At 40.9% G+C, this 25,074-nt stretch overlaps 2 protein-coding genes and 1 non-coding gene across 4 annotated transcripts in view; all 3 read right to left on the bottom strand.

Moving 5' to 3' along the window:
- Positions 1-684: 684 nt before the first annotated feature.
- Positions 685-778, bottom strand: trnai-uau (transfer RNA isoleucine (anticodon UAU)). Its single transcript has 2 exons — positions 741-778; positions 685-720 (listed from the first exon to the last, which is right to left on the bottom strand). It is a non-coding gene; the product is annotated as a tRNA-Ile (tRNA).
- A 1,377-nt stretch (positions 779-2,155) lies between these two features.
- On the bottom strand, positions 2,156-3,585 carry LOC105941152 (NAD(P)H dehydrogenase [quinone] 1-like). Its single transcript, XM_076887612.1, has 6 exons — positions 3,427-3,585; positions 3,164-3,328; positions 2,958-3,088; positions 2,778-2,885; positions 2,603-2,704; positions 2,156-2,526 (listed from the first exon to the last, which is right to left on the bottom strand). The coding sequence occupies exons 1-6, from the start codon at positions 3,428-3,430 to the stop codon at positions 2,227-2,229; spliced, it is 810 nt and encodes a 269-aa protein (XP_076743727.1). The 5' UTR covers positions 3,431-3,585; the 3' UTR covers positions 2,156-2,226.
- Positions 3,586-5,542: 1,957 nt separating this feature from the next.
- mta3 (metastasis associated 1 family, member 3) overlaps positions 5,543-25,074 on the bottom strand; it is a 30,317-nt gene continuing 10,785 nt past the window's right edge. The window contains exons 6-19 of one of the 2 annotated variants that reach the window (XM_024803475.2): positions 23,464-23,581; positions 23,194-23,296; positions 22,585-22,684; positions 22,304-22,492; positions 21,532-21,606; positions 20,130-20,188; positions 19,862-19,980; positions 18,312-18,469; positions 16,213-16,435; positions 14,461-14,553; positions 14,172-14,333; positions 13,550-13,581; positions 13,350-13,468; positions 5,543-6,759 (exon numbers count right to left, since the gene is read on the bottom strand). In XM_024803475.2, the coding sequence (XP_024659243.1) occupies positions 6,588-6,759; positions 13,350-13,468; positions 13,550-13,581; positions 14,172-14,333; positions 14,461-14,553; positions 16,213-16,435; positions 18,312-18,469; positions 19,862-19,980; positions 20,130-20,188; positions 21,532-21,606; positions 22,304-22,492; positions 22,585-22,684; positions 23,194-23,296; positions 23,464-23,581 (1,722 nt within the window). In that variant the 3' untranslated portion in view covers positions 5,543-6,587. Of the gene's footprint in view, positions 6,760-13,349; positions 13,469-13,549; positions 13,582-13,740; positions 13,849-14,171; positions 14,334-14,460; positions 14,554-16,212; positions 16,436-18,311; positions 18,470-19,861; positions 19,981-20,129; positions 20,189-21,531; positions 21,607-22,303; positions 22,493-22,584; positions 22,685-23,193; positions 23,297-23,463; positions 23,582-25,074 lie in introns of those variants that run through there. The other variant, XR_003024497.2, reaches the window with a different exon arrangement.

Below are 25,074 nucleotides of genomic sequence, written 5' to 3'. Positions count from 1 at the left end.
GCAACTCTGCTTCCTGGTCCCAGTGCTGGATAGTCACATTTTGGGGGTTTAATCAACTTGGCCAGATTTCTAGAAATGAGAGCTGCTACATCCAAAGTGGGATGGATGCTGTCTTTCCAAACAAGACCAGGTTTCCTCCAGAAAGTTTCCCAGTTATCTATAAAGCCCACATCATTTTTTGGACACCACTCAGACAGCCAGCAATTTAAGGAGAACATGTGGCTAAACATGTCACTGCTGGTTGGGGAGGGGAATAGAGAAAACTACATAATCCAACATCGTTTTGGCAAAGTTACACACCGATTCAGTATTGATTTTAGTGACTTCCTATTGATGTAACCGAGTATATCATTATGGGATATGGCATATATCTATAAGTTTTTAATTAAATTTTCTGACAAGCTACACAAAAACTCCACCGTATGTTGCAACAAGAACAGGAAGCTCTGCCACAAAGAGAGCACCACCCTTTCAACCTGGCACCAGCTTTTCCCTTCAATGGCCCCTCAACTCCTCTTGAAGCTGAGTCAAGCGGTTCTCTTTTTGAAGAAAGCAGACAGTAGTGCTGTCAGTAGCATTTGCCTACATGAGATTTGTTATTTTCTCAAGAAACAAGGACACGTTTTTTTTTTTCCTTGAGCATTTATCTATTGGCATTGGGTAAAAAAATTAGCTTGAACACTCTGCTCCAGGTGAGGCTTGAACTCACAACCTCGGCATTGCTCTGCCCAATACTGTCATATAAGTACCGCGCGCTAACCAATTGCGCCACTGGAGCGCTGAAAAAAAAAAGCCATTCATGGACCTATAATAAATCAAAGAAAAATTAATGAACAAATGAGTACTAGGCTTGAGATAGGCTGGCAGCCTGTCTAGGGTGTGTACCGCCTCTTCTTCTTTGTTGTGTATTTTTGTCATTCAAGGACCATGGACATAGAGCCACAACATTGGCTCTGATACTATCATACATGCACTGATTGGAGCACCACAAGCAAGGGTGTACCCCGCCTCATTTTAACACTTAAAGTACAAGATACTTGGTTATAACTCAGCATACAAATAGGCTGAATTATTCAACAGTCTGTTCATTTGGTATATATTGCATATTTTCCTATTTCATATATGGGTGTTAGCCAACACAACCTTTGTAGCAGTAACCTACAAGAGTTTTTCTATCATAAATGTGGAGAAGCATGAAGCCACTGCTCCAGGTGAGGCTTCAACTCAGCATTGCTCAGCCAAATACTGTCATATAAGTACCGCGCGCTAACCGATTGTGCCACTGGAGCTGCATTCAAATCTGGAGCATTCATGTACCTCTTTACAAAATTAAGGAGAAATAAGAAATTTCACACTATAGGATATAAAATGGACTGTACAACAGGCCAGTTTCCTATTTAGGATGTACCCTACCTCTTGCCCAATGGGAGTTGGGATAGGTTCCAGCCCTGAATCGGTATCAGTTGGTGGATGGAACAAAACCAGAAAATGTATTGCAGAAAAATGAAATTTTGGATGTAATTGGACCCAGTGTTTTTAGGCTGCCAGCTTCAGGACAACTATTTCTAATTCTCTCAAAGAAATCTTATGTTGGAATTTTGTACATACGAAAGTTAAAATGTTTTTAGATGTGTCATTTTTGGCCTTCTTTCGACCACTACTGAAAGGTAATGGTGGTACTGGCTGACCACACCTTCATATTTTAAAGTGCCACATTTCCCCTCTGCTCACATGCTGAAAATTACTTGGTAATCTGAGCTCCTCCCTCCCCTTGATGAAAAGCACCAACATTCCCCACAATTCCAGCAGTGGTGCTACTGGTAGAGAGACAGTACCTGTACAGGAAAGAGGCGATGAAGTAGTGTCAAGTGAACCATGAAGGTGTCGACACAATCACATTCTAGATGGTGTAGTGAGCTGGATGGATCAAGCCATCACTCAGCATGCTAATGCCACACATTGCATCAGTTCTTTGTGTACCATTGCCAGCTCACATTTCTGGTATACAGCCCCAAGTGTCAATTTGGTCAGTGTTGGAAAATGACACCAGTCTTGAAAGCCTACAGAGACAGCTTTGTGTATATGTACCATTTTCTAGATGGCTGACCTGTATGAAACCAAGTGGTGCATTTGAAACTCATTGCTCAAACTGAAGTTCCAATAAAGCAGCCTTTTTATTGCAGCACACATTTTAAGACCAAGACATTACATGGACCCACTCCATCATCAGACCCCGGCCTTGGTCTGGCTGTTGGCTGGCAGTGGCTTGCCCATGTGGATCCCCACTGTGAGGCCACATTCTTTGCTGGCATATTTCTCTTTGACCTCAGGCTTCAGCAGGAAACCCTTCTCCTTGTCAAAGTAGTCCAGGGGAGCAAAGTACACAGTGGCTTCCCCACAGAGGTTTTGCAGTCGTGTGCGCCAGCCCTCCAGCATGGAGCTGCGAGATTCAGGAGAACCAGTAGCAGGATCCCAGAAGATCTGAGGGGCAAAAACCTGGAAGCCACAGTAGTTCAGGATCCCGTTCTGCACACAGGGAGGAGCAGCTGTTACCACATGACAGATCATTTAATGCTTGGCTCTGTTTATAGTGAGACCTCACCTGCAGTGGCCACAGTGTGACATTGATGTCACCATTGATGCCAGTGTCACTGTACACAGATTCAGGACAGTCAGTGGTGAAGGACAGCATGGCTTTCTTGTCCTGTACAGAGGAAGGAGTGAGCAAAGAGGGAGAGGACACAGCCTGAACACAGACATGTTGGTGGAGCTCTCACCTTGAAGATCCCCTCACTGTACCGCTTCTCCTGTGCGTAGGCACAGCCCAACACGCGATCCATCCACCCCTTCATGATTGCAGGAACAGATGACCAGTACATGGGGAACTGGGAACACAGGTTTAATGGTCATTTTGATGAGGACACCTGATCACAAAGACATTCCCAGTCAAACACTACCTGAAAGATGACAAGGTCTGCCTCCTTGAGCTTCTCCTGCTCTTTTTTGAGGTCTTCTGCAAGTCTACCCTCCTCTGATGCCAGTTTGATCTCCTTTGCGTAGCAGAAGTTCTCAGCATCCTTCACTCCACCTGCAACAAAAATCTAGTGTTTGTATCTGATGAACAGAGCAAAGATGTTTTAATACCTGTAGGATACTGGTATACCAGTGATGTCCTCAGTTGTAGCAGCAGCTTTGAACTTCATGGCATACAGGTCAGACACCTCTACAGTGCAGCCTTGAGCAGTCAGAGCTGCCACAGCAGCATCTTTGGCAGCAGCATTGAAAGAGGCAGGGCTCTCATGGGCATACACAATCAGCACTTTCTTGACTGCAAAGTCAAAGAGAATAGATAACACAAAGTGCCCATTAGAGCAGAACCAGTTCATTAAAGCACTGAAAATAAAAACAACCATCAAAAATACTTACACATTCTGACACAAGTGCTCCGCGGTGACTGCTGATGCTCACAAGTCACTAGTACTCCAATGGGGGGGAAACTGCTACTGGTGTAAAGCTCAGTATCCAGGATTTATACACCCAATGGGCTCTGCTTCAACCAGGTGCAGTCAATCAGCAATCAGAGTCATCACTCTGCCAGCTGGAAGTGGGGGATTTTCTCTAAGGCCTCTCATCTTCAGATCTTTTTGTCTTTTAACTGCATGGACACCAAGCATGCGTCACTCCTACAAGATGATTAAAATTAGTTTTTCAATGTCTGTCATTTAAAAGACATGAAAATGAATCATCTTTCAGAGAAACTGATGTCGTCACCATGACATGAATGTTATCTAAGGGTTAATTAATTCTATTAGATGTTGAAACGAGGAGCTAAGCAATTAAACAGGGGAATGATCTTCATTAATCTATATACTTATGCAAAATTAGCGCCAAGATAAAAGTTTGTAGCTATTACAGATATTATGAAAGCAGCCGTGAAATATTATTACTAAATCCTTCATGCCTGTAGCTGGAAAAGCAAATTATAACATGTCAAGTTCAATCTGCTACAGATCGCATAGAAAACATCGGTTGAGAAAGCATCAAAACAATCGCAACAGTTAGCTGTGGTCATTCTTCTCTAGCTGCAGGCTGTGGGGGGGAGCATAAGCTGCAGGTTAAAAACCTTTTTAAACAGAACAACGGGGGTGCAACAAAGCGTGCACATGTACACACAGTGAAGTCACTCAAAGAAAGCTGCGTGCTCCCACTAACATGATTTATATTCTGAAAACACTCCTCATTCTTCACCTCTGTGTCAAATTGCCATATTTTGTGGGGGTATATTATGGCAACCTCACGCAGGCCACAGTGCGTATGAGGCCCCATCTATCATATACAACCCACCCTCTCGAGAACAACACAAACAGACACACAGAGGCAGAGAGATGGAGTAGGCGGCTGGTAGACAAGGCAGAATGTGAGTGTATAACACCACCAAATGACTCTCTCTGACAATGGACACCATTATCTAGCACTGCGTTGTTTTTCTCTTTTATTGGTCTCAGCATATTCATAATTCAACACATGACATACAGGAAACACTAACATAAACATTCTGACTGAAAGAAGAAATCAAGTGACCCATCGGTCAGCTGAGGCTCTCACCTCAAAGACATGCGGCGGCAATGCCAGTTCTAAAACTCAGAATAAACACACCCGGATGCGCTGGCAGGCAGCTTTTTGAGGCAATTTGGCGGTACAGCAGGGGGAGAGAGGTTTGAAATCAGTAAAAATGCAAGCGTCAGCTTTAAAGAACAAAAAGCAGAGGATGTTAGCTCATAGCAAACAGCTGCTGGCAAAGCCGCATGTATTTTTATGCCTCAAAAAGTTGCCGGGACATCACAGCCTTGAGGGAAATGTGACGGATCCATGCCCTTTTCTGCTGCAAAGGAAGTGCTTTAGTACCCATGTTTGGGATAGGTAGGTAGAACTGGCCATAGAAAGAAGATGAGTTCAATTTACAGTGATGTAATGACATATACAATATATTATACAGCGGTTTATGTGGGAGGTTTATGTTGTTTGATGTAAGCTGGCTCTTAATTTCTCTGCCTCGTTATACTTCAAGCAGATTCATCATGAGTAACATAGTTTCTTAGGTAGAATTATACACGTTTTGTTGTTTTTATTGTTGTTTTTAAGAGGGCCTGTTATGCATTTTCTTATGTTATGACATATATATTTATATATATATATATAGAGAGAGAGAGAGAGAAATTACAAGTTTCATGTCCATATTAAAGAGGATCTGTTCTATTCATTTATAGTCCATATTTCTATTCCTGGGCACTACTAAAGTACCTTTTAATAAAAGCAGCTCAAAATAATCCTTATTTATATTTATTTGATCCTTTTTGCAGCCCTTGCTCCGTCCTCTGAGTGAAACAAGTTGTTCAACTGTGTCGCCGCTCCATGTAAGCTATCTTATTCTAATTGGATATCCCTCGTAAACAAAAGGTTTGAACAACAGGTGGGCGGGACTTCTGTTGTCACAGTAAGAGAAGGAAAAACTGTGTGAAACTGAGCATTTGGCTCACAGGCGTTACTTATTAAACTTTTAATATCAGCAACACTGATAATACAACCCCTTTAAACATGCCAAAAGTGTGTGTGTATGAAACAAAAGCTTATGCTTGAGACAGTTTTTTCCATTCTTAACTCTGAATTCCTTTTAGGATGTTCTGTTTGCAAGAAGCTGCTTGAACAGGAGAGGAGATAAAAATGCTTCACTTTGCTTGTGAGAATCTGCACCAAAGCCCAGCATAAGATATACAAGGCTCATTTTGAGCCTGAGTGAATGATGCAAAACCACTTCAGTATAGTCCAAGAATAGAAATATGGAGCCAGAAACAGACCCCACTTAAATATCTCATCTCTCTTCAACACTGATTCCAGCTCATTTATTTAGATTTCAAGAGGTGTGTGAATGACTGAAACTAAAACACAGTTTATAGCATTCGTGTCTTAAATGGCCAATCTCAGTATAGTGCATTTTCTTTTTTAATGTTAGCAGTGGACTCGTGTCTTGATACCCATATTAAAAGAACCCCATTCCCCCTTAAATGCAGCGCTACCCCTTCCCCACACTAATTCAAGCCCCCATGCCCCCACCCAATATAACTTTATACAAACTGATAAAACTTCACGAAAATTCACCATCAACACAAAGGTCACACAAAGTCCTGTGGTTACGTCCATCCTGTAAAAACTAAAAACAGCGGACATCAACATCCGCTCGGACCGCTCCCTCATGTGTTGGTTGATAGGGTCACATATATATAAGCACGCTCTCTACGTGCACCCAGATACAGTATATACATATACAAATGTAATCCCCAGGGGAGTAAAGACAGGCAGCACTTGCAGTCAGGTCAGGCTTATGTTTCTATTGCATTGCAGCTCATTGCATCCTTCTGTTGCCAAACAGTTAGACAGGTTGTTTAAGTGTTGTCAGGGGATACAATGGTATTTTTAGGACTAAAAGTAAAGGGGGAGTTTGAGGATTTAATGGCAGAACAGGTGGTGAGAATTCATTAGTGTGTACGCAGAAGTGCAGGTGGAGTGGAGGTCGGAGAGTCCATATCCGATCAATCGTGGATAACAATGGGGCCTCGCATTCTCAGGCTGGGGTGAGGGTGTGGAGGGGCGAGGACAAGCCCCTGCGGTGGACCCTGGGAGACCCTGCGCAGGGTGATTTGCTCACAAGGTTGCCGGCAAGCGTGCCTCAGCTGGGAGCGAGACAACATCCGTCGAGCCCGCCTAGATGGATGGAGACAACATGGGACAAGATGAGTGAAGAAAAAAAACAGGGATGCAGAGATAAACAGCATTAATAAAACTAAAAGGATGTTCCTGATCTTAGGCGTTTGGTACTTGTTTTATGCTTCCTCTCTGCCATATTTCAGGGGCTTATATTATGTTTTTCATTCAACTCCAGGTCTGAAGCAAACTTCTAAGTGCCTCAGTTCTACAAAAGACTACCAGAGACTGGCTTCATAGTTGGTTAGTCTGGTTGCCATAAACTCATGTGTTAAAATGCACAACTTTGCAGCTGAAATTAACATGTTTACACCTGGGCAGTAGTTCAACTACCGGTATGCTTGTAAGATTTTGAAATTTTTTTAATGCAGTAATCTGAAAAAATGGCATACTGTGTGGTGCAGTTTGTGCATCAGACTGGCTATGTCCATACTATATATTCATCTTTTATTTTTCCAACCTTTTCTAACAATCGACACTACTGACTTTGCAAATTCAGATTAATAATACAAAGATTTGGTAAATTTTATAGGTAAGACTTTATCGATCCCCTAGGAAATTCCCTAGCAAGCCAAGCTGCAATGTCAGCAGTTATAACCCATTAGACTACATTTTACAGAAATGGTATTATAAGTAAATTTACCTTTGGTACTTTAACTGTATTTCACTGCTTAAAAATGCAAATATCAGCAGCTAATCCAACTATTGCCTCGAGGGTCAGGGAAACAATAATCACTCAACATGAGTCGAAAATCCTTAAATAAATAAAACAAAACAACAACAAAAAATGTTTTTACTAATACTTTAGCACTGAATTGCTGTCATGTGACTGACTGATTGTACAGTAACAAGCAGATGAGTAGGTGTACTTAATAAAGTGGCTTCTGAATGTATTTCTTAGCCTGCAAATAATGCTTGTCTGAGACGATTACTCATGTTGACTGCATCAACACATAGAGCCCAAATATACAAATTATGAAACTGACTTCATGAGACAGCTGATTTATCACCGTGGGCTTGCCATACTGCGCTACTGGTTGTTAATCATCTGGTTGTTTGGTTGGAAAAAATGTAATCATCAGTCAACATCTGATTCTGGTTTTAGAATCAGTGTCTCTTAAATATGAGCAAGAAAATGGCTTCTGATTTCTCTGATCAGTGCAATTTAAGCAGAAAAGTGCAAACAGCCAGAGAACGGCGAGTTCAAGACACGAAGATGAAAAATCTCATAAAGAGAGAAAGCTGTGAAGTTTAGGGTAGTTTGAATGATTTAATATGAGCACAGTTCAGCTGGAGGGCAATACATTGCGGATCCAGGCTGTTGAGAAGGTAATTAGATACAACTAGATTCTTCTCATCTCGAGAGATTTACTATAGGAGAGTGCAGCGCGTTCCGAGCACCAGAACAAATACATGTGTCTGTTATGAAGTAATAGAGGAGAACATTTTTGCAGGATTTTCTGGCTCGTTGAGGGTTTTGTAGGTAATTTCCAGACTGCAGTGGGCTTTGCGGCGTGACAGGAAAGCACTTTTTACAACCCACAGGCACTAAAGAATTCCAGATTCTTGGGACACACTCACAAGTCTTGGACAGAGCGCTAATTGAATCCAAATGGAGACAAATGCAAGGTGCATAACCACAATGTATAGGTGATTATTCATGGTTCCCTTAGAGCAGTCTGAGACATAATGCACAGCAAAGCTCTTTGTGCAATCTCATTTTCTTCCCCTTTCCTATTGCTGTAAATGTTGTCTCGTATTGTGAATGCAAAACACACCGGCTGCCTCCAAATCCCCGCTGCACTGCACAACTATAATGTGCCGAACCACGGGGATCTCCTACCGAGCAGATTACAGTACATTATGTGCCAGTACATCCAACAACACCAAATGTGTCTGAATGTGCATGTAAGAGTCTCCACACAAATCTCTCAAGTACAGTATACCCTGACACTGAGCACCGCATGCGTGTGCTATGGCTCAAAGTTAGAGGACACGCAGTTATAACACGGAGGGAAAACAGAACGGATTTATCTCTGCTGGTTGTCTGTTCATCTGGTTGTTGGGAGGAAGAAAGCAAACATGTAAATCTATCCTCAAACATATCAGCCTGTCTCATTTATATTCTGCTTTGCTCTGCTTCTGTATCCTAATGTTCCCCATTTCTGACGCTTTGCTATAGACAATCATTCGATATATGATATTATAACACTGTTAATACTGAGGCATTGTTAAGCACTTTAAGCACCATTTCGCTGTTTTAGCTGTGAAGCTTGTGTATCCATTTTATTTGCAGTTTGATTGCTTAGTTCAGAAGTTCGGAGCCTCTCCAAATGCAAATCCATAAAATCTGAAGGATAATGTGACAAATTTGGGGAAGAAATGAGACGTGCTCATTTTCCAGCTCCATATTTAGCGCTTTGAGTGCTCCGGAAGAGTAGAAAAGCGCAATATAAGAATCAGTCCATTTACCATTTGCCATTTATTTTTAATCGTGGATTCTACTATAGTAGCTTATCATGATTCATAGTTTAAAGTAAGCTCCTTAGTTTTAGCTTTTCTATCCTTAATCTAGTTTTCTTCTGACTGGCTGCAAAAGATTTAATCACCAGCTGGGTGGAGCTTCCTTGCCTCGGATGACCAATCTAGGGATAACCAATTTGTCTAAGACATCATGAAGACCAAAGCCCTAGCCTTTGGTTCACAAGGATTACCTTTACATACACTTATTATTTAAAACATTAGCCGTGTTAATGTAGAGCTCATTTTAGTATAACTTGGTTGTTGAGTGTTTATCCAAGTTACATTCTATGTAAATCCTAGATATGGTTGTGTGTGAAAATCTCTGTGAAACTGAAGTTTTGGAAAAATCCAGATCAGCCAATCTGGCACAAGAGCCCGACCACATTCAAAGTCACTTGAATCCCATTTCTTCCTAATTCTCATGCTCGATTTGAACTTCAGAAAGTTGTGCTGCGAGTTACTGTCATGTGACTGGCTGATTAGAGATTTACAAGCGATTAAACAGGTGTATCTACAAAAGTATTTGGTAAGGATATATGAGAGAAAATAAGGAAAACATGTTAGGTCCAATTTATAGCAATTTCTCTTTGCAAACATCTGATTTTTGTGATATCTTGGGAGTATTCGATTTCAGGAATTAAACAAGCTGCCATTCATTTACTCACCAAAATGCAATGGGGGGTTTTCCAATTAAATAAGGGGGAAAAAGTCACTGGAGTGCTATTTTTTATCAGCAATGAAAGAAATGAGGAACAGTGGTGTAATAGTTTTGTATTTACTGGTTATTTATGGACTGCTGTCACCTCAAGGGAGGAAAACATTAAAAGGTAGGAAAAGTGGGCTCTTTATACCTGGTTTATACTTTGAGTGTAAAATGCAATTTACATGCGAACAAAATATTTTAACATAGTCTTTACATGAAAGCCATGAAAGATTGCTAAAGATTATTATAGTTCCCAGAGGATGTTCTCGCTTACTTTCTTGTACTTTCTTTAAGTAGTCTTCAGGAATAGTTCTCCGGGCTACATGAAAGACATGCTTTGGATGTTGGCTGCCTTTTGTTCCATTTACAGTTGAGTTCATCCACCTCTGCCTCAACAATGTTGAGGTCCAGGCCCTGGGGGTGCCAGTCTTTGACTGATGGTGTTCCATTCTCTGTTTTTCTATCCAGGTATGTTTTTATTGCACTGGCAGTGATTTTGGATTCATTGTCCTGCTGAAAAATTAAGTAATGCCAAGTAGATCCTTTCCAGATGGCATTGCACGGTGGATGAAAATCTGACGGTACTTTCTGCATCTACAATGCCATCAAGTTTGACAAGATGCCCAACACCACTGGCTGAAATGCAGCCCTAAACCATGACATAGCCTCCAGCATGTTTTACAAATAGCTGTAGACACTCCATGTTTTGCTTTTTTCCTGACCTCCTCTAGACACAATGATGGCAATTCAAATAAAAAGTCTTTCATTTGGATTGATCTCTCTGTAACACCTGCTGCCGCTGATTTTAAGTCCAGTTCTTGTGTGATTATTGTACAATATTTTAAAAAGTTTAAATTTTCCTGTCCATAGTTTCAAATTTTTTATTGCCTAACTAGTAGAATTGTTTTAATGACGCTCCACTGCGTCACCTAAAATGAAACACATTTTGTCATCTCTACTTTCATTTCTATTTATCTCTCTCCCATCTCCGAATTAGTGGGAGACATCTCCAACCCCTTGTCTATACTCTGTGTTTTCATCATACTCAGAGAAAAGGAGAAGCAAAGAAAGGGAGTTGATGAAACCTCTGATCATTTCTCATTAGCACCAACTTTTCAGGGCACATCTATTAATGCATTTTGTTCAGAAAGGCATTAATTGTCTCTACTAGGAGAGAATTAAACAAAGGGTGCAGAATTCAGATCGATGCTGTCCCACTCACACGGCCATGTTGCCTTGGTGGTAACTGAGTGATTCATGCAAGTGCAGCCATGGTTAATGTGGTAATGATATTTCCACTCAGGGCACAACGGTGCCAGGCTCCATCTGCACCAGTTAGCCTCCTCTAATTTTAGCCCCAGCGGTCCGAGGGCGGCTGTGAGAGCCGAGCGCTATGGCTCATTTAGACACAGGCTTAATGGAGGAACATCTTTCTCTTGCACATGGGAACACATACGTACGTGTATGAGTCCATGCGGGAAAGTGCACGTGTACATTTAAAGAAAAAGTAAATGGATGTAAATTCAGTCACATAGAAAAAAGTATATTAATGGCTAAAGCAACGCAAAAAGAAACAGACCATGAAGGTGAATACACTTGAATGAAGAGGTTTTTTATTAAAAATGTATACGCGTATTTGTTTATAATGCAGAAAAAAAAAAACAACAGCAACAAAATCAATGGCAGGCTGTTTCAGCTGAAAAGCTGGAGGATGATGAAACAGCATGTTTTGAACAGCTGTTTATGGCACAGTTAATCGCATTTATTAAATGTTTTATTAAATTACCTGAATGCACCATGAAATCTTACATTTCAGCTGGACTTTGGTTAAATCTTCAGAAAGTATACCATCTTTCACCCGTGCCTTCAAAGACATGCTTGTGCTTATGAGAGGATTCATCATAAGTGGGATATGATATTCACATTCACCCCTTGGGAACCTGAATGTCTGCACCACCTAACCCTCAGACCCACAGGGCTAATGTAGCTAAAAGGTAACTGAACTGAATCAGACAGCAATAAATAAATAACTAGAAATCTGACCAAGACAAATCCTTAAGCGCCTTGAGGCAACTATTGTTGTGACTTGGCTCTATATAAATAAAACTGAATTGAATTCACAGTGAAGCACAAGATTAATGTCTATATGGGAAAAAATGCATCCACATCCTTGACTGAATCCAAGTGTGGGACTAGTCTCAAAGGTTTGAACTGGACTTGTTGTTCTCTGCTTGTTTCTTTGCTCTCTTTACTGTTAGTTTTGATTTTCTGTGAGTCTTCAGTTCTGGATACATGTTAGCTCTAGTTTGTTTGTGTGTCTGCGTTTCACTGTTTCCAGTTAAAAACTATGTCATTTTTTAGTTATCAGGCTCTTATGTCTTCCATCTTTGCTCTTTAGCTCTACTTCCCTTCCTCATTGTCAGTGATTGTCCTCACCTTCACTTGTGTTTCATTACCACACTGTGTTCATGGGGTAATCCCCTGATTATCCCATGTGTACATAAAATAGTCCAATTCTTCTCCTTAGTCTCTGTTTGCTTACCTGCATGTTCTCTTGTGGTGTCTGAATAACATCTGTTTAATATTTGGGCTTTTATCAGTGAATATACAGCTTGTTAATTGGTCTGTTGCACTTTGGCTCTTATGCACTGCACACTCCCCACAGTCTGCAAACTTTAACAAACTGTGACAGGGGGCCAAATTTAGATATAGTGAGCCTAAAAACGCAAATCAATCATGAAATTTGTACTATTTATAGATCCATTAATTTTCTTCCATGTATCTAATTCGAAGGAGGGGTTTTGAGTCTATCTCAGTGGCCATAGGGCAAGAAGCGGGGTACAGCGGGGACTTTGGACTGTGGGAGGAAGCCATAGTACCCCAAGAGAAACCACGCAGACACAGGGAGAACATCTGCACAGAAAGGACCTTCAAATCCAGGACCTTCTTGCTGTGAGGCAACAGTGCTAACTATCACACCACTGTGCTGCCCAAGCTTCTTACTCATTTAAAATCCTTTAAAGTTGTCAAAACCCCTTAAACCCCCCCCCCCCCAAAAAAAAAATAGTACAATATGACATGAGTGTGTTAATCAGTTTCCAAATTTTCCATCCAGTTGGTCAAAACAGTGTTGAATGATGCGCTGATGTGTTTGCACTCTTAGGGCATTGTGTTGTATCCTTTTGAGCTGATGTGCATTGTGCATCTGTCTCAAGGTCACCATGAGACAAAAATAACTCGCTGTCCATTTCTGTCCCAGACTATTTCCTGTCATCTGCTTTCGCTCAGCTGTCAGCATCTTCCTTCAGACACACACACACACAACAAGCCTATCAGAATTCAAGAAAGGGTCACCTTTGCTTACCTGGTCTCCCGTGTGACAAGGAAGAAGCTGTCATCGGGAGCATCAATCCAATTAGGGCGCCTCTTGCGAATCATCACTCCTCCTCTGGTATTACCACTGCTGCTGCTGCGGCCGTTATGCTGCAAGACATACATCCGAACGTTAGAGAGCAATCGATGCAGCTGTAGAGGAAGTGTAAAGCAAATAGAAAATAAGCCTACCATGAGAGGTCCACCTGTTGTACCTGGGTTCTCTGCAAAAACAAACCCACAGCAGTGAGAGAAAGAGGCAAAGTACACATGAGGGAATCTGCCAGTTGCGAGTAGTATTGATTGGTTTTATTTCTTGTCCTAGTTACAAGTTGTGCAACAAATAACTGTGTTTCAATTTCAGTAAAAAAAAGTGAAGTTACCAATAAAAAACAAAGTGTCAAACTGAAGTTGAACCATCCAAATTATCCAAATGACCCCCATCTGCTGATTCGTTTTCATTAGAATTAGTTGTCATTCTCTCCAACGAGCTAGTTTAGATAAGAAATGGCAGAAAAGGTTATCAACTCCAGATGTATTCCTACTAATTGGATTTTTTATTAAGCATAAGGATAACAAAACATTGGATATCAACACTATTTATTCCCCAGACTTAATTCACATTACGAGTAACTTAAAAAAAAGAAAGAAGGGATGCATTTTCTTTTTTCTTTTGAATGTGGGGGGCTTTAAACAGAATGGACTTTCTGCTTTTGAGCAGGATTAAATTAAGCAAATCTGAAAATAATTACCTTTGTGGGATTAAATCAGATCTCTTTTTCTTTTTACTGATTAATAAGAGTCTGTGATGTACCTGTGCGCCTGTCTGGGTCAGCCCTGCTGTGGTGATGATAGCTGCGTTTTCCCAGCATGCCGTGAGGCCCATGTGGTAGAGAGGAGAGTAGGCGTCTAGGGGGAGGCGTCTGAAGGCCCGGGGTGCGGTGGGAGCGAGGGGCGTGGGTTGCTGGACGGGACTCTGGAAAAGACACACCGGAGGTGCATGAAGTGGCTCCTATAGACCATCTGAGTTATTTCTGCTCATGTTTTATTGGCTTAATGGGTTAGACTCCTACTGCTCAAACACTGACTGTGTGTTCATTTACCTAGAAACTGCAGGACACTAGTCAGAGTGCTCCTTTGGGCGGCTCTGGTTTTAGGTAGGCGAGTCCCCTGCCCTTCCGACACCCTTAACATGTCTAAACCAAACACACATACACAGAAATTTTTGTCAATCCCCTCTTCTCCCCGTATTTAAATAAAAAAAAAAATAAAAAAAAACATATTTATCCGTTTATCAACATGAACATCTCATGCAGATGAAAATGGCCTCTTCTCAGGTACATGATTATGGATAAAGACCACAAGATGCAGGATTTGATGCAAAGGAGCAAATGACTGAGGTATTTTGCAGCGACTTGCTCTAAGGGAGGAGAAATCTCCCCCCCTCTCACATGCGCATACAGATGTCAGCACATGCTTACATGCATGAAAACATATCGTAGACACATACATTCAATTATGAAGACGGCATGACAGCAGGCACTGGAGGTTGAGTCCATGCTGAGGAGCGGGGGAGGCGGGGGTGCCGCTGTGCTTCCTCTGAGTGTGGTGGAGTTGATGGACAGAGAACACAGACACATGAAGCACAAGGACTCGGAAAAGATGCTTTCAGGTGTGACTTTATTGCAGGTCTACTCCACATTCACACAGCAATGAAAGAAAAGAGCAAAAAAAAAAAGTAGAGGTAGAAGATGAGATGAGAATATTGCAACAGTCGTTAGAGAATGAAAGATGAGGGAGGGGAAATCGAAGGCGAGGAATGAGTCTGAGTGGCAAATCCTGTCCACAGGATATACGAGACAGGGTGGATTCATATGAATATTGCATGATTTGAAACACAGGAAATTAGCTGAGTGAATAATATGGCAAAAGGTCCATCCCCAAATGGGATCTGGACTCCTTATGATTGGGCCTGATCTACTAGGGGCGATGCAGCCAGCAGCTATACCCAAGTCTTCTCTTCACCTTCCTTCCTTCAGGGTTCCAAATCTGTCTGAAGCTCACAATCAATCCAAACAGTTCACTTTGTCTTGTACACAGATACACACATGATCAATAGGAGGGAAAAACGCATGTGCAAAAAAAAAAAAGAAGTTTAAATTAAAAAAATATTTAAAAATGGTGATGGCAAAGACAGTGAAGCTGAGGTTCAGTATTTACAATGAACATATGTGGCTGAGACAACTCACTCAGTCATAACAGCACAGACTGGACGCACCTTTACCAGGAGCGCCGTGCAAAATAGAGCTTTTCTTAATAAAATACATTTCCTCTACCAGCAACTTCAGCAAATATATACGGCTCAGACTAGACTTCTACTGGATGCTGTTACAATCTATTCATTATGACAGGAGCGACTTCAGTCACAGTGTGTGTGTGTGTGTGTGTGTGTGTGTGTGTGTGTGTGTGTATCCCTGTTTAACCACTCGAACAATGGCTTTTGGTTCAAAGTGACTCAGAAACATAACAACAGGCAAAAGAATAAAAAAAATAATAAAGAAAAAAAAACACGAATGAAAAGATGATCAAAACTCAGTTATGAGGACAGGCAGTCTTTATTGGAAACGGGGGGAGAATACAAAAAACAAAATAACAATAATTATAATAAAACAGAAAGAGACAGACGGAGGGGGTGGGTGGGGCAGAGGCGAGCAGAGATGTCGGGGGCTGATGGTGGGGCAGTCGGGGTGAGGGGAGGTGTGTGTTGGTGTGTGTCTCTGTATGTTGTGTTCTGTCTGGAGATGTGTATGTGTATCCATGTGGCAGAAGTTAGGAGGAATTGAAAGAGCTCTTACACTCTGCCTTTATGGCCCCACAGTTAATGGGGACAAAGGGCCGGCGCGCAGCACGGCGCAGCCTGATGATGTCACGGCACATGTGCCGGGCCAGCTTGGTGAGGCGGGTGGCCTGCAGCAGGAAAGCCTGCTTGGTCTTCATGGAGGATTTGGGGCTGTTGCTGTTTCGCATCGGCACCATGTGGTTGGACTGGCGGGGAGCGTGACCCCTTGAGCGAGACTCCTGAGATCGAGGGAGGGACAGAAAGGAAGGAAAAAACAAACAAACAAAACAAAAGAAAATTTAATCAATTTGACATCCGGCAGAAAATGTAAAAGTCAGAGATGGTTCAACAAATCCAATGGTTTTTAAACTCTTGGGCTGGGAATGGGAACTTCAGTTGAATGGTTATATTTTTGCAGGGGGAAAAACTCATCTTCATTTAAATGCAGCCTTAGTGCATATGTGCACATCAAAGAGCTGCACTGAGCATAAAAACTCAAAAATAGACAATTTTGTTCAAAAAACCCCCAAAAGTGTATCATGTTAAAATTTCCAATAAAAAGGGATTAAAAAGGTTGAGTATATATATCATGCTGACCTTTATGTCACCAAAATTTAACTTGGATTTGGTTTTATTAACAAAGGCTATTAGTTTAAAATGTAGAATGGTGGCTTTCTTGGAGAGGGGGGGGGGGGGGGGGGGTCATGCCAGAAAAGGTTTGATAACCACTACACTAGCTTCTGTATTATTGGATTTTATTTTGAAAAACCATTATCAAAAGATTCACATTGGCTGGTTTGAAGGCTTTAACAAAAAATCTGAAAAACAAATTAGATTTTACTGTTATTTATTATTAAAAACATGCATGTTTAACACAAAACTGTTTTGTGGTTCAAACTGTTGTAGAGGGGAGTCTAATTCACTCTGTCGTCACTGTGGAGGCTACTGTTCGTGGTGCTGTTGAACTGTATTGTGTAATACAGTGAGGAGAATCTAATCATTTGCCCGCCCCGTTTATCCCAGCGGATAATTACAGCCTCTAAAACGGCCATAAAGTTGAATCAGCACCCTTCTGAAAACAGTTTAGATAAAAATCAAGCATTACAACCTTCCTGAGGGAAGGATTTATTGCAGGGCCGCTGCATTAGATAACTGGCAATCGAGCTTGTTTTGTGAAACAGAAGCAAAGCCACTGTTTTCAGATGAAGACTGATATTAGTAAAAGCTTCTATTATGGTTTCCATCAGCCACTTTCTTGGACTACTATTATTTTTATGTCTGGATATTTTGATATTTTGTCACTGCATCCATAAAATTTACATCAAGATGGTAAACGGGTTAAACTACTGAGTGCCTGATGGTCCCTTAAAAATATTTTTACCGCAGCACAATCAGCAACCTCTCCGGTGAGTCATCATGCAGCTAAACTCCAACTCCTTCGTCTTAGACTGCAGCTAGTAATGGTAACCCTTGTTCTGCTCTGCACCAACGAGGGGCTTAGCATAGAGCACGGCTGGGTAATTAATCTTCCCAAGAGGCCACGAGAAACTGGGATTGCTATGAAGGGCTGCACCAATAGCTTATAAAGAGATAAAAATGAATACTGAGCAGAATGGAGATCAGCTCATCGCTACAGCCCTCCACAACAGATCAAGATTCGTGTGTTCTCAGTTTCTCCTTGAGAAAACCGATTGCCCACCTCTGATACAGAGGCACATGAACCAGTTCTCCATCTGCTCCAAGCTTCTGGTTATGATAACCTTCAGCTAGCAGAGGATCACCAAAATAACCCACACTTCCATCACCAGCTGTATTCCAGTTGAAGAACATTTTTACCACAGCTTAAGATTATCTTTTTGGGATTGCCTCATCAGTGATGTGAAAGGGCCAGGAGCTAGCTGGTTTCTAGTGTCTGAACTTAAAATAAAGGCAAATTGTGGCCAAAAGAACAGCTTAAAATGTGCCACCAAATTTAAAGTGTCAGGAACGCTGCATCACACAGGAGGTACAGATTTTTACAAGTTTGTTTCAAAGGCTTTGTTTTTGTCTAACTCTAATATGAACATGTTTTAAGGACCTGCAGAAACCCTTCTCTGTACCCTCCACTGAGCTTACATTGCTTGCTGGAGTGGGTGAGGTCCTCTCCTCTGGACCCTCAGCTCTGCTTGGCATCTTCAGACCACCGTACTTCTTCCAGTACATCCAGCAGGAGACGCACAGACGACACTGCATGTTTGGAGGTCCCCATGAATACCACTGGGCTGACTGCATGGCTGTTAATGTATGGAATCCATTAACACTTGTTAGAGAGATGGCAGAAAAGACTGGTCTCAAGACACTAAGAATATTGATCTCCATCTTTTCCTGTGTGATTTTATCAATATTCATACTACACAAGACGTCACTATATGCTTGCTACTGACTTTAAGTGCTTACAAACATGAAACAGTGCACGAGGCCGTTGTACTGCAAAGTGAGCAGATATTAGGCATTTAGATTTATCATTTCCATCAAATAATTTTAGTTGTCAGCTTTTTTAAATATTCTACATTTTACAGTAGATTTTAAGGGGAATGTTAGGATGTGTTCAAGAACTAATAAGCAGAACTCAGGTTATAATTTTTACAATTCTCCCAGTTCTCAGTGCAATTGAGTCCCACCAAGGGACACAAAAATGAATATCATCATAATAAAACGTGACATCAGCAGAAGTCTGCCGCAGACAGATTTTTATGTCCAGCAGAATTATTATTACTGAAAAGTCAAATATCCAGAGAATCTTGCAACTTGTGTTATAGTGGATTGTTAAAATTCAGAAACAGTTATGTTGAAGGCATTTTATGCTACTTAGATTTTTGTTGACAAGGGGCAAAAAATGTGTATCCTCCAACAGGTTGATTTAAGGTGAAACTGGTCACAAAGAGTTAAACACTGCTGCACCAAAAGCCTTGGGGCAATGGGTTTGTTTTGGTTGCTAGCAGACTGCCACAGTTGCCTGCAGTTTGCACGCAAGATTTAGATTTACCTACAAATATATGCCAGCCCTTCCCTGAGCAGCAGCAAAACTGCATGGCACTACACAACCAGAAGCAGAGTCTGTACACCTTCACTCTGTTTGGGAAATACTTTTTTTTCCCCCTTCTTTGTGATCGGTGGTTGCAGTGGGTCATCAAAAGCTCTCTGGGCCTTTGTTCCAGGTTATTTATCAAAATCATTGCACCCATGCTTAAAAATGGCTCTCCTCGTAAGGGTGAAAGTAAAAGTAATAATAGAAGAGATAAGAAAGAAAGCAAAGTAGTTAAAATTATCTTGGTTTTGTTCTAGGAATGTGTGACTTGGGCTGTAGCTAACCACCCTGCTTGCTAATCCTCTCACAAAGTGAAATCTAATATTTTTAGGCAGCTAGAGGCACTCTGTTAACACTCTGGGTTGCATACTGTGGGACAACGATTTCCCCTTTCAGTCTGTGAAGCTGTTAATAATAAGCAAAGACTGAAAATAAAAGGAAAGCATTTCTTCTTTAAGTAAGAGAAGCGACAGCTGTCTAAGGCTTCATTTGTTTCCATTAGATTTCTAATTGACTTATGTTCACTGCCCTCACCACTTAATTTCACACTTGCCATGGCTAATCACACACTCACTCTCACACGCACACACTAACTCACTGTAGCAGCTTTCGCAGGCTCTGCCCCCCCCTGCTGCGTGGTAGGCCCCGGGGCCCGCTCCGTTCACCGTCGCCATCTTGCCATTGGTCATCGAGATCTGGTTGGGGTTGGGTTTGTTACTGTCAGAGGACAGACAAAGTGATTTAGGAAGCAGAATGACAGCAGCTATACTGCATAAAATCATCATCTGTCCACCACAAGCAGAGTAACAGACAAAAGACATCCAATGTCATCTGCAAACACTGAAATATGAAATAAAGAAACTTACTATGTGGGGATATAAACCTGCTTCAGCTTGCTTTCTGCCTCTGCTGCCTTCAGTCTCTTCTGTTCAAAGAGGGGAAAAAATGGATTTCTTCATTAATCCCAAAATAAAAAAAACTGTTGCCTTTAACAAGCATTGCTTCAAATAAAACTCAGCCCTGCATCCTGAAAGTTGGAGTGTGGAATTACAGTGGTAATAATTAAATCTGTCGATGTAATTCAAAGGAGTTGTTTTCTCCCTCTATGCTTTTTAGGGGCACGTAAACACAATTTATATCTGAGCACATGAAATCCTTGGAGAGCAAAGGCTATCCCTTTGTGCATGCTATACAGTTGGTTGCTCTTCTCAAACACAAGGACCTTTTTAACCAGATTTTTTGCTTCTTTGGTTGTAAACATGTTCTGCACCACCACGCCTATCTTAAGGGGAACTACCCTGTTTCTACACAGAGGGCAGTTTTATCATAAGACGTAACACTTAGTCTGTGAATAGCTATATAAAGTTTTCGATAGCTCTAGAAAAAGAAAAAGTTTAGTAGGCCGTGCAGCAAGCATTTTTCAAATTTATTAAGCAATGGAGGTCCAAGGAATGGTGCAACTGAATTAGACGTAAAAGTATCCTACAGTTTTTAAGCTGCACTCGTACAGACTGCCACTTCAGAATTAATCACTGCAAATACATTTATATCGGTATAATAAAAACATAACGAGGACCATTTTACTATGTGTGGCAGCTCAGAAAAAAAAAAATAAAGTAAAAAGAATAAAAAAAGACATTTCAAAAGTGGTCAGAGCTGTGGGTGAGAACTTTATTTCAATAGAAAGCCTGATTCTAGTCACTTCTACTTATTTTGTATCCCTAGGGATACGGTTATAATTTTAAAAACTGAACAAGCATGAAAACGTCACTTTTTGTGGGGACTAATTTTGAACTGTGTGAAACCTTTTGATTTTACAGAAAGACAGTTGGAATAGTTGTTGTGAACTGCTTTGGTTTTGTTGTGCCTTTCTAATGAATCAATGAGTTTTTGCACATTTTTAAAAGGAAACAAAATCTTGAGCTTAAGCTATTCAGCTCCTTTGAGAAGTCTTTTTTGAAGATGTTGACTGCCTGATATGCTTTTCTTTTTCTTTTTTTAAATTCTTGCAGCTTCAAATAAACATAAAAACTGGAGTATCCTTTTCAGATTAAAGTCCCATGTAGTAGTCAATAAAAAAACAAAAATAAACAAAGCTAGGACAAAGTTGCTTTATTTATTTATGCAGGAGGAGTTTTTGCCCACTAGAAGCGCGATGCAGTTGTTAGGGATGGCATCGTTTAGTTTAATCTTGTGTAAATGTAAGAAAAACACACACTAATTACAAAAAAAGATGCATGTAGCATAGCAGCTACATGGTTTTCTCACCTGTTGCACATATCTGTCTGTAGTCTTCCACATGTAGTAATACTCTATGATACTGGTCAGAGACTTCCACGGCAGCTTCACAAGAAGAACGGTCGAGCACGGGGAGAGAAAGAAAGACAGACACAGAGCAAATTAATGATATTAATATCTCATGTTCTTGCCATCTGGGTGCGAAGCCTTCATGTATATTCATGAGCAAGAGGCATCGTGACCACAGAGGCTCAGAGTTACTGGCTTTGCTTGGTTCTGGGCCTCAGACGGAAACACAGAGAAATTCACACATTTAATAAGTATTCATGAGCACCTGGTGCCACCGCATACACCCATACCCTGGCTTTATTGTACAGTAGAGGTAGATGGTGGGAAGGAGAGTTCAAAAGAACCAAACAGTCATCCCTCACCCCCACAGGCTTGAAAGGCGAGTGCTAAAATTGGTAATTTTGTGCTTCACAGAACAGCAGCTTCAATTTATGCAGATTACAATGGATTTCCATTGTGACAGATTTTCACTGATGAGGGAGGACGACTCTTTGGAAACTTCTCAAAGCCTCAAAGTCGAACCTCTCAACTGTCCATCGGCATGCTGTGAATACATTTCACCACATGAAGACTTTAACTGCACAGTGAGCAGTCTCTCACAGTAACGGGTAACAACCAATCAAATGCTACATAAAAACAAAATATCTTAAAAGCACCATAAATAATGTAATATTCTTTTGAATAACTTCTACGTCAACAGGATTACCAGGCAGAATGATAACAAAACACTTACAAAGTCTTGTCGGATGTCATTGAAGTCTTTTCCATATTTCTCTAATGCCTCTTCAAACATGGCAGCTTCCGAGGCGCTCCACTCCTCCATCTCATCCCTGCAAAGCACCGGGCCCCCCGCTGGGACCAGTACGCTCAGCGCACTGGACAAATCGTAATTATGGCGGTGCAATGTGTCCATCGCATGGAACTGTAATCAATGCACGCAGAAAAAAGCTTACAAAACCATCAATTAAATCCCAGCAAGGTGCTGCAGGGTTTGACTGTGTGTGTCCCACTGACCAGTGTGATATCTCGTGAGGCTGCAGCTGCACTCATGTGTAAGCTTGGCTGTCTAACAGAGCTGCTGCAGTCCAGCGCTCGGGCAAAGGTCCCGACCGCCCTGAAAATTACCCACAGTCAGTCAATACATGATACATATATGCACAGCTTACTGCATGGTCTGACATATTAATGTGCAGGGCATGTCTGCAAAGAAAACACTAACAGCCTCACAGCTCAAAATATGCACTGGGTGGTATGGAGCAAAAATATATGGCAAACACAGATGAGTCGTTCATCAGAAACAGTAAACAGTCGTTTGTTAACCAAAAAGCGATTTAAATCTCTGCGTGATTCATTTTTAATTCATTTTCATCCTCCCTTATAAATAAAAACCCATGACAAATTCACATATTGAATGAATAAAAATGAAAATAATGAGCCAAACTTATGAGCCATGGCTCATAACAGTGTGCATTTATATTATCTCACACACTAAATATTTCAGCCAATCCTTCACAGCACCACGGGCTATTAAAGTGCTAAAACTCAGAATTATTACATCTGTGAAACTGCCTATCCAGTGCATGCGATCGAGAAGTTGTTGCTGTAGATGTGAGGGCGACCTACCGTGCCACCACTAAGAATTGGTCTATCTGTTTGTTGGTGAGTGGGCACTCTGGATCCCACAGTTTCTCTTCTAGTTTGGCCTGATCTCTCTCATCTGCCTCACCTGCAAAGCCCAGAGACAACAGCTCACACACACAGTAGGATAACAATGGATTTGCCTTCCACGCTTATTTGCTTATTAGTGATGGTTTTAATTATAAACTAATTACATTTTGTTTATGCTTTAGAAAAAGGGTTAGGAAAGAAATAAAGGTGAAATCTGCGATTCACCTTCTTGTAGCATTTCAGGTACATCTGCCTGAAAACGCGGTCCCACTCTGATCTCTCCTTTGTCAGCCAACAGGGTTTTCTGTGTTGGGTCATAAACCAGCGAATAGAAGAAGGTATCCTAAGGAAAACATCACATCCATTAATGTGGAGCTTCCCAGATTTTGGCAGGGCTGGGATTCCTGTGATCTCCAGGTGTTATAACAGATATAATTATACTTATGTGACAGACAACATGCAAAATATAATAAAGAGTTTTAGTAAAAATCTAATATAATCAGTCAACTGAGAAGAAAATATTACTCAACTGTTTACTGATTATTTGTTTAGGTCATTTTTAAGCCATACATGTTTTGACCGTTTAAATAAACAATAAAAAAACTGTTAAAAAAAGAAAGTAAAAGGAACGTAGCATCAGCCACACGGACCTAGCGACGTCCACCACCCCCAGGCACCCTGTGGTTGCAGGGGGAAAATATTTATTTCCCCAACTGGTTGTTGCTAGGTGAAATTGTTGCAAACAGTGTGACGTTTTTTTTTGGTGCAGCACCGTATAGCTGTGTTACTAATTTCACCTACCAACTAGGGCTGAACGATTATGGAAAATAATCTAATTGCGATTTTTTGCCCCAATATTGCGATTGCGATGCGATATGCGATTATTTTTTAAGGTCTTTGTCTTCTGTATTATTAAACAAAGACAAGCAATACATCATATAGTATGGCCAATACTATATTACATTAATTTTAAACTGTTCTTTCCTGGAAGACAGACCTCTGTTATGATGACATGAGGTGATGCATGAATTGATGACTGACATTTTTATTTAACTTCTTCAATCACAACAGTATATTTGAACATACACAATAGTTTATTTTTAGCTTACAAACATCTGAGCATAAAGTGCTGACAAGGAACCGTGGTGTAAACATTAAAATGAAAGTCAGTACAATGTGCAGATTGCAGAAATATACATAAACAAAATCAGTGGCTTTACCACACTCAGTTTTTCGACATCTGTGAACTACTAGACAGTCATTCAATTAAAAAATAATATTAAATAAATAAAACTAATAAATAAAAAATACACACATCTTACTGATCTCTGCAGTCAGTAACATTACACATAAAGTGCAAACATAATAGCAATTGTATAAACACACACACACACACGCCTTTAAAATTTAAAGGCGTGAAATTGGACGGTCTAGTTCTGATTAGCGTCACCGCTGTCTCGGTGGAGTTTAATAAACTCGGCCGTCTGCTTCTTGCTATCTAAAATATAACCAGACACTGGTGTAAATTCTCGACTGTCTCATACTTCTGTTTAATAAGTTTTCTGTTTGACGTTTAGTCAGCTGTGTGAAAACCAAGGAGGAACCCACCCGGGGGATTAATAAAGTTTTATTTTATCTAATCTAATAACTTTAATCTCAGCCAAACCGATTTACTCACGAACAAACAAAACACTGAAAAAAGCCCAACAATAACATTTTTAGGTTGTCTAAGTGATTTATATATTACGTTTAACCCGAGCAGCGAAACTCCGCGGTGATCTGAAAATGATGTGCCGGGAGTTGTGCCGTTCTCGGCCGCATCAGTAACCCTCGAGC

Source organism: Maylandia zebra, linkage group LG8 (assembly GCF_041146795.1).
Source record: "Maylandia zebra isolate NMK-2024a linkage group LG8, Mzebra_GT3a, whole genome shotgun sequence".
In the NCBI taxonomy this organism is placed as follows: domain Eukaryota; kingdom Metazoa; phylum Chordata; class Actinopteri; order Cichliformes; family Cichlidae; genus Maylandia; species Maylandia zebra.
Note: the sequence above shows the minus strand (reverse complement) of the source record. Positions and strands in the feature narration are given on the sequence as shown.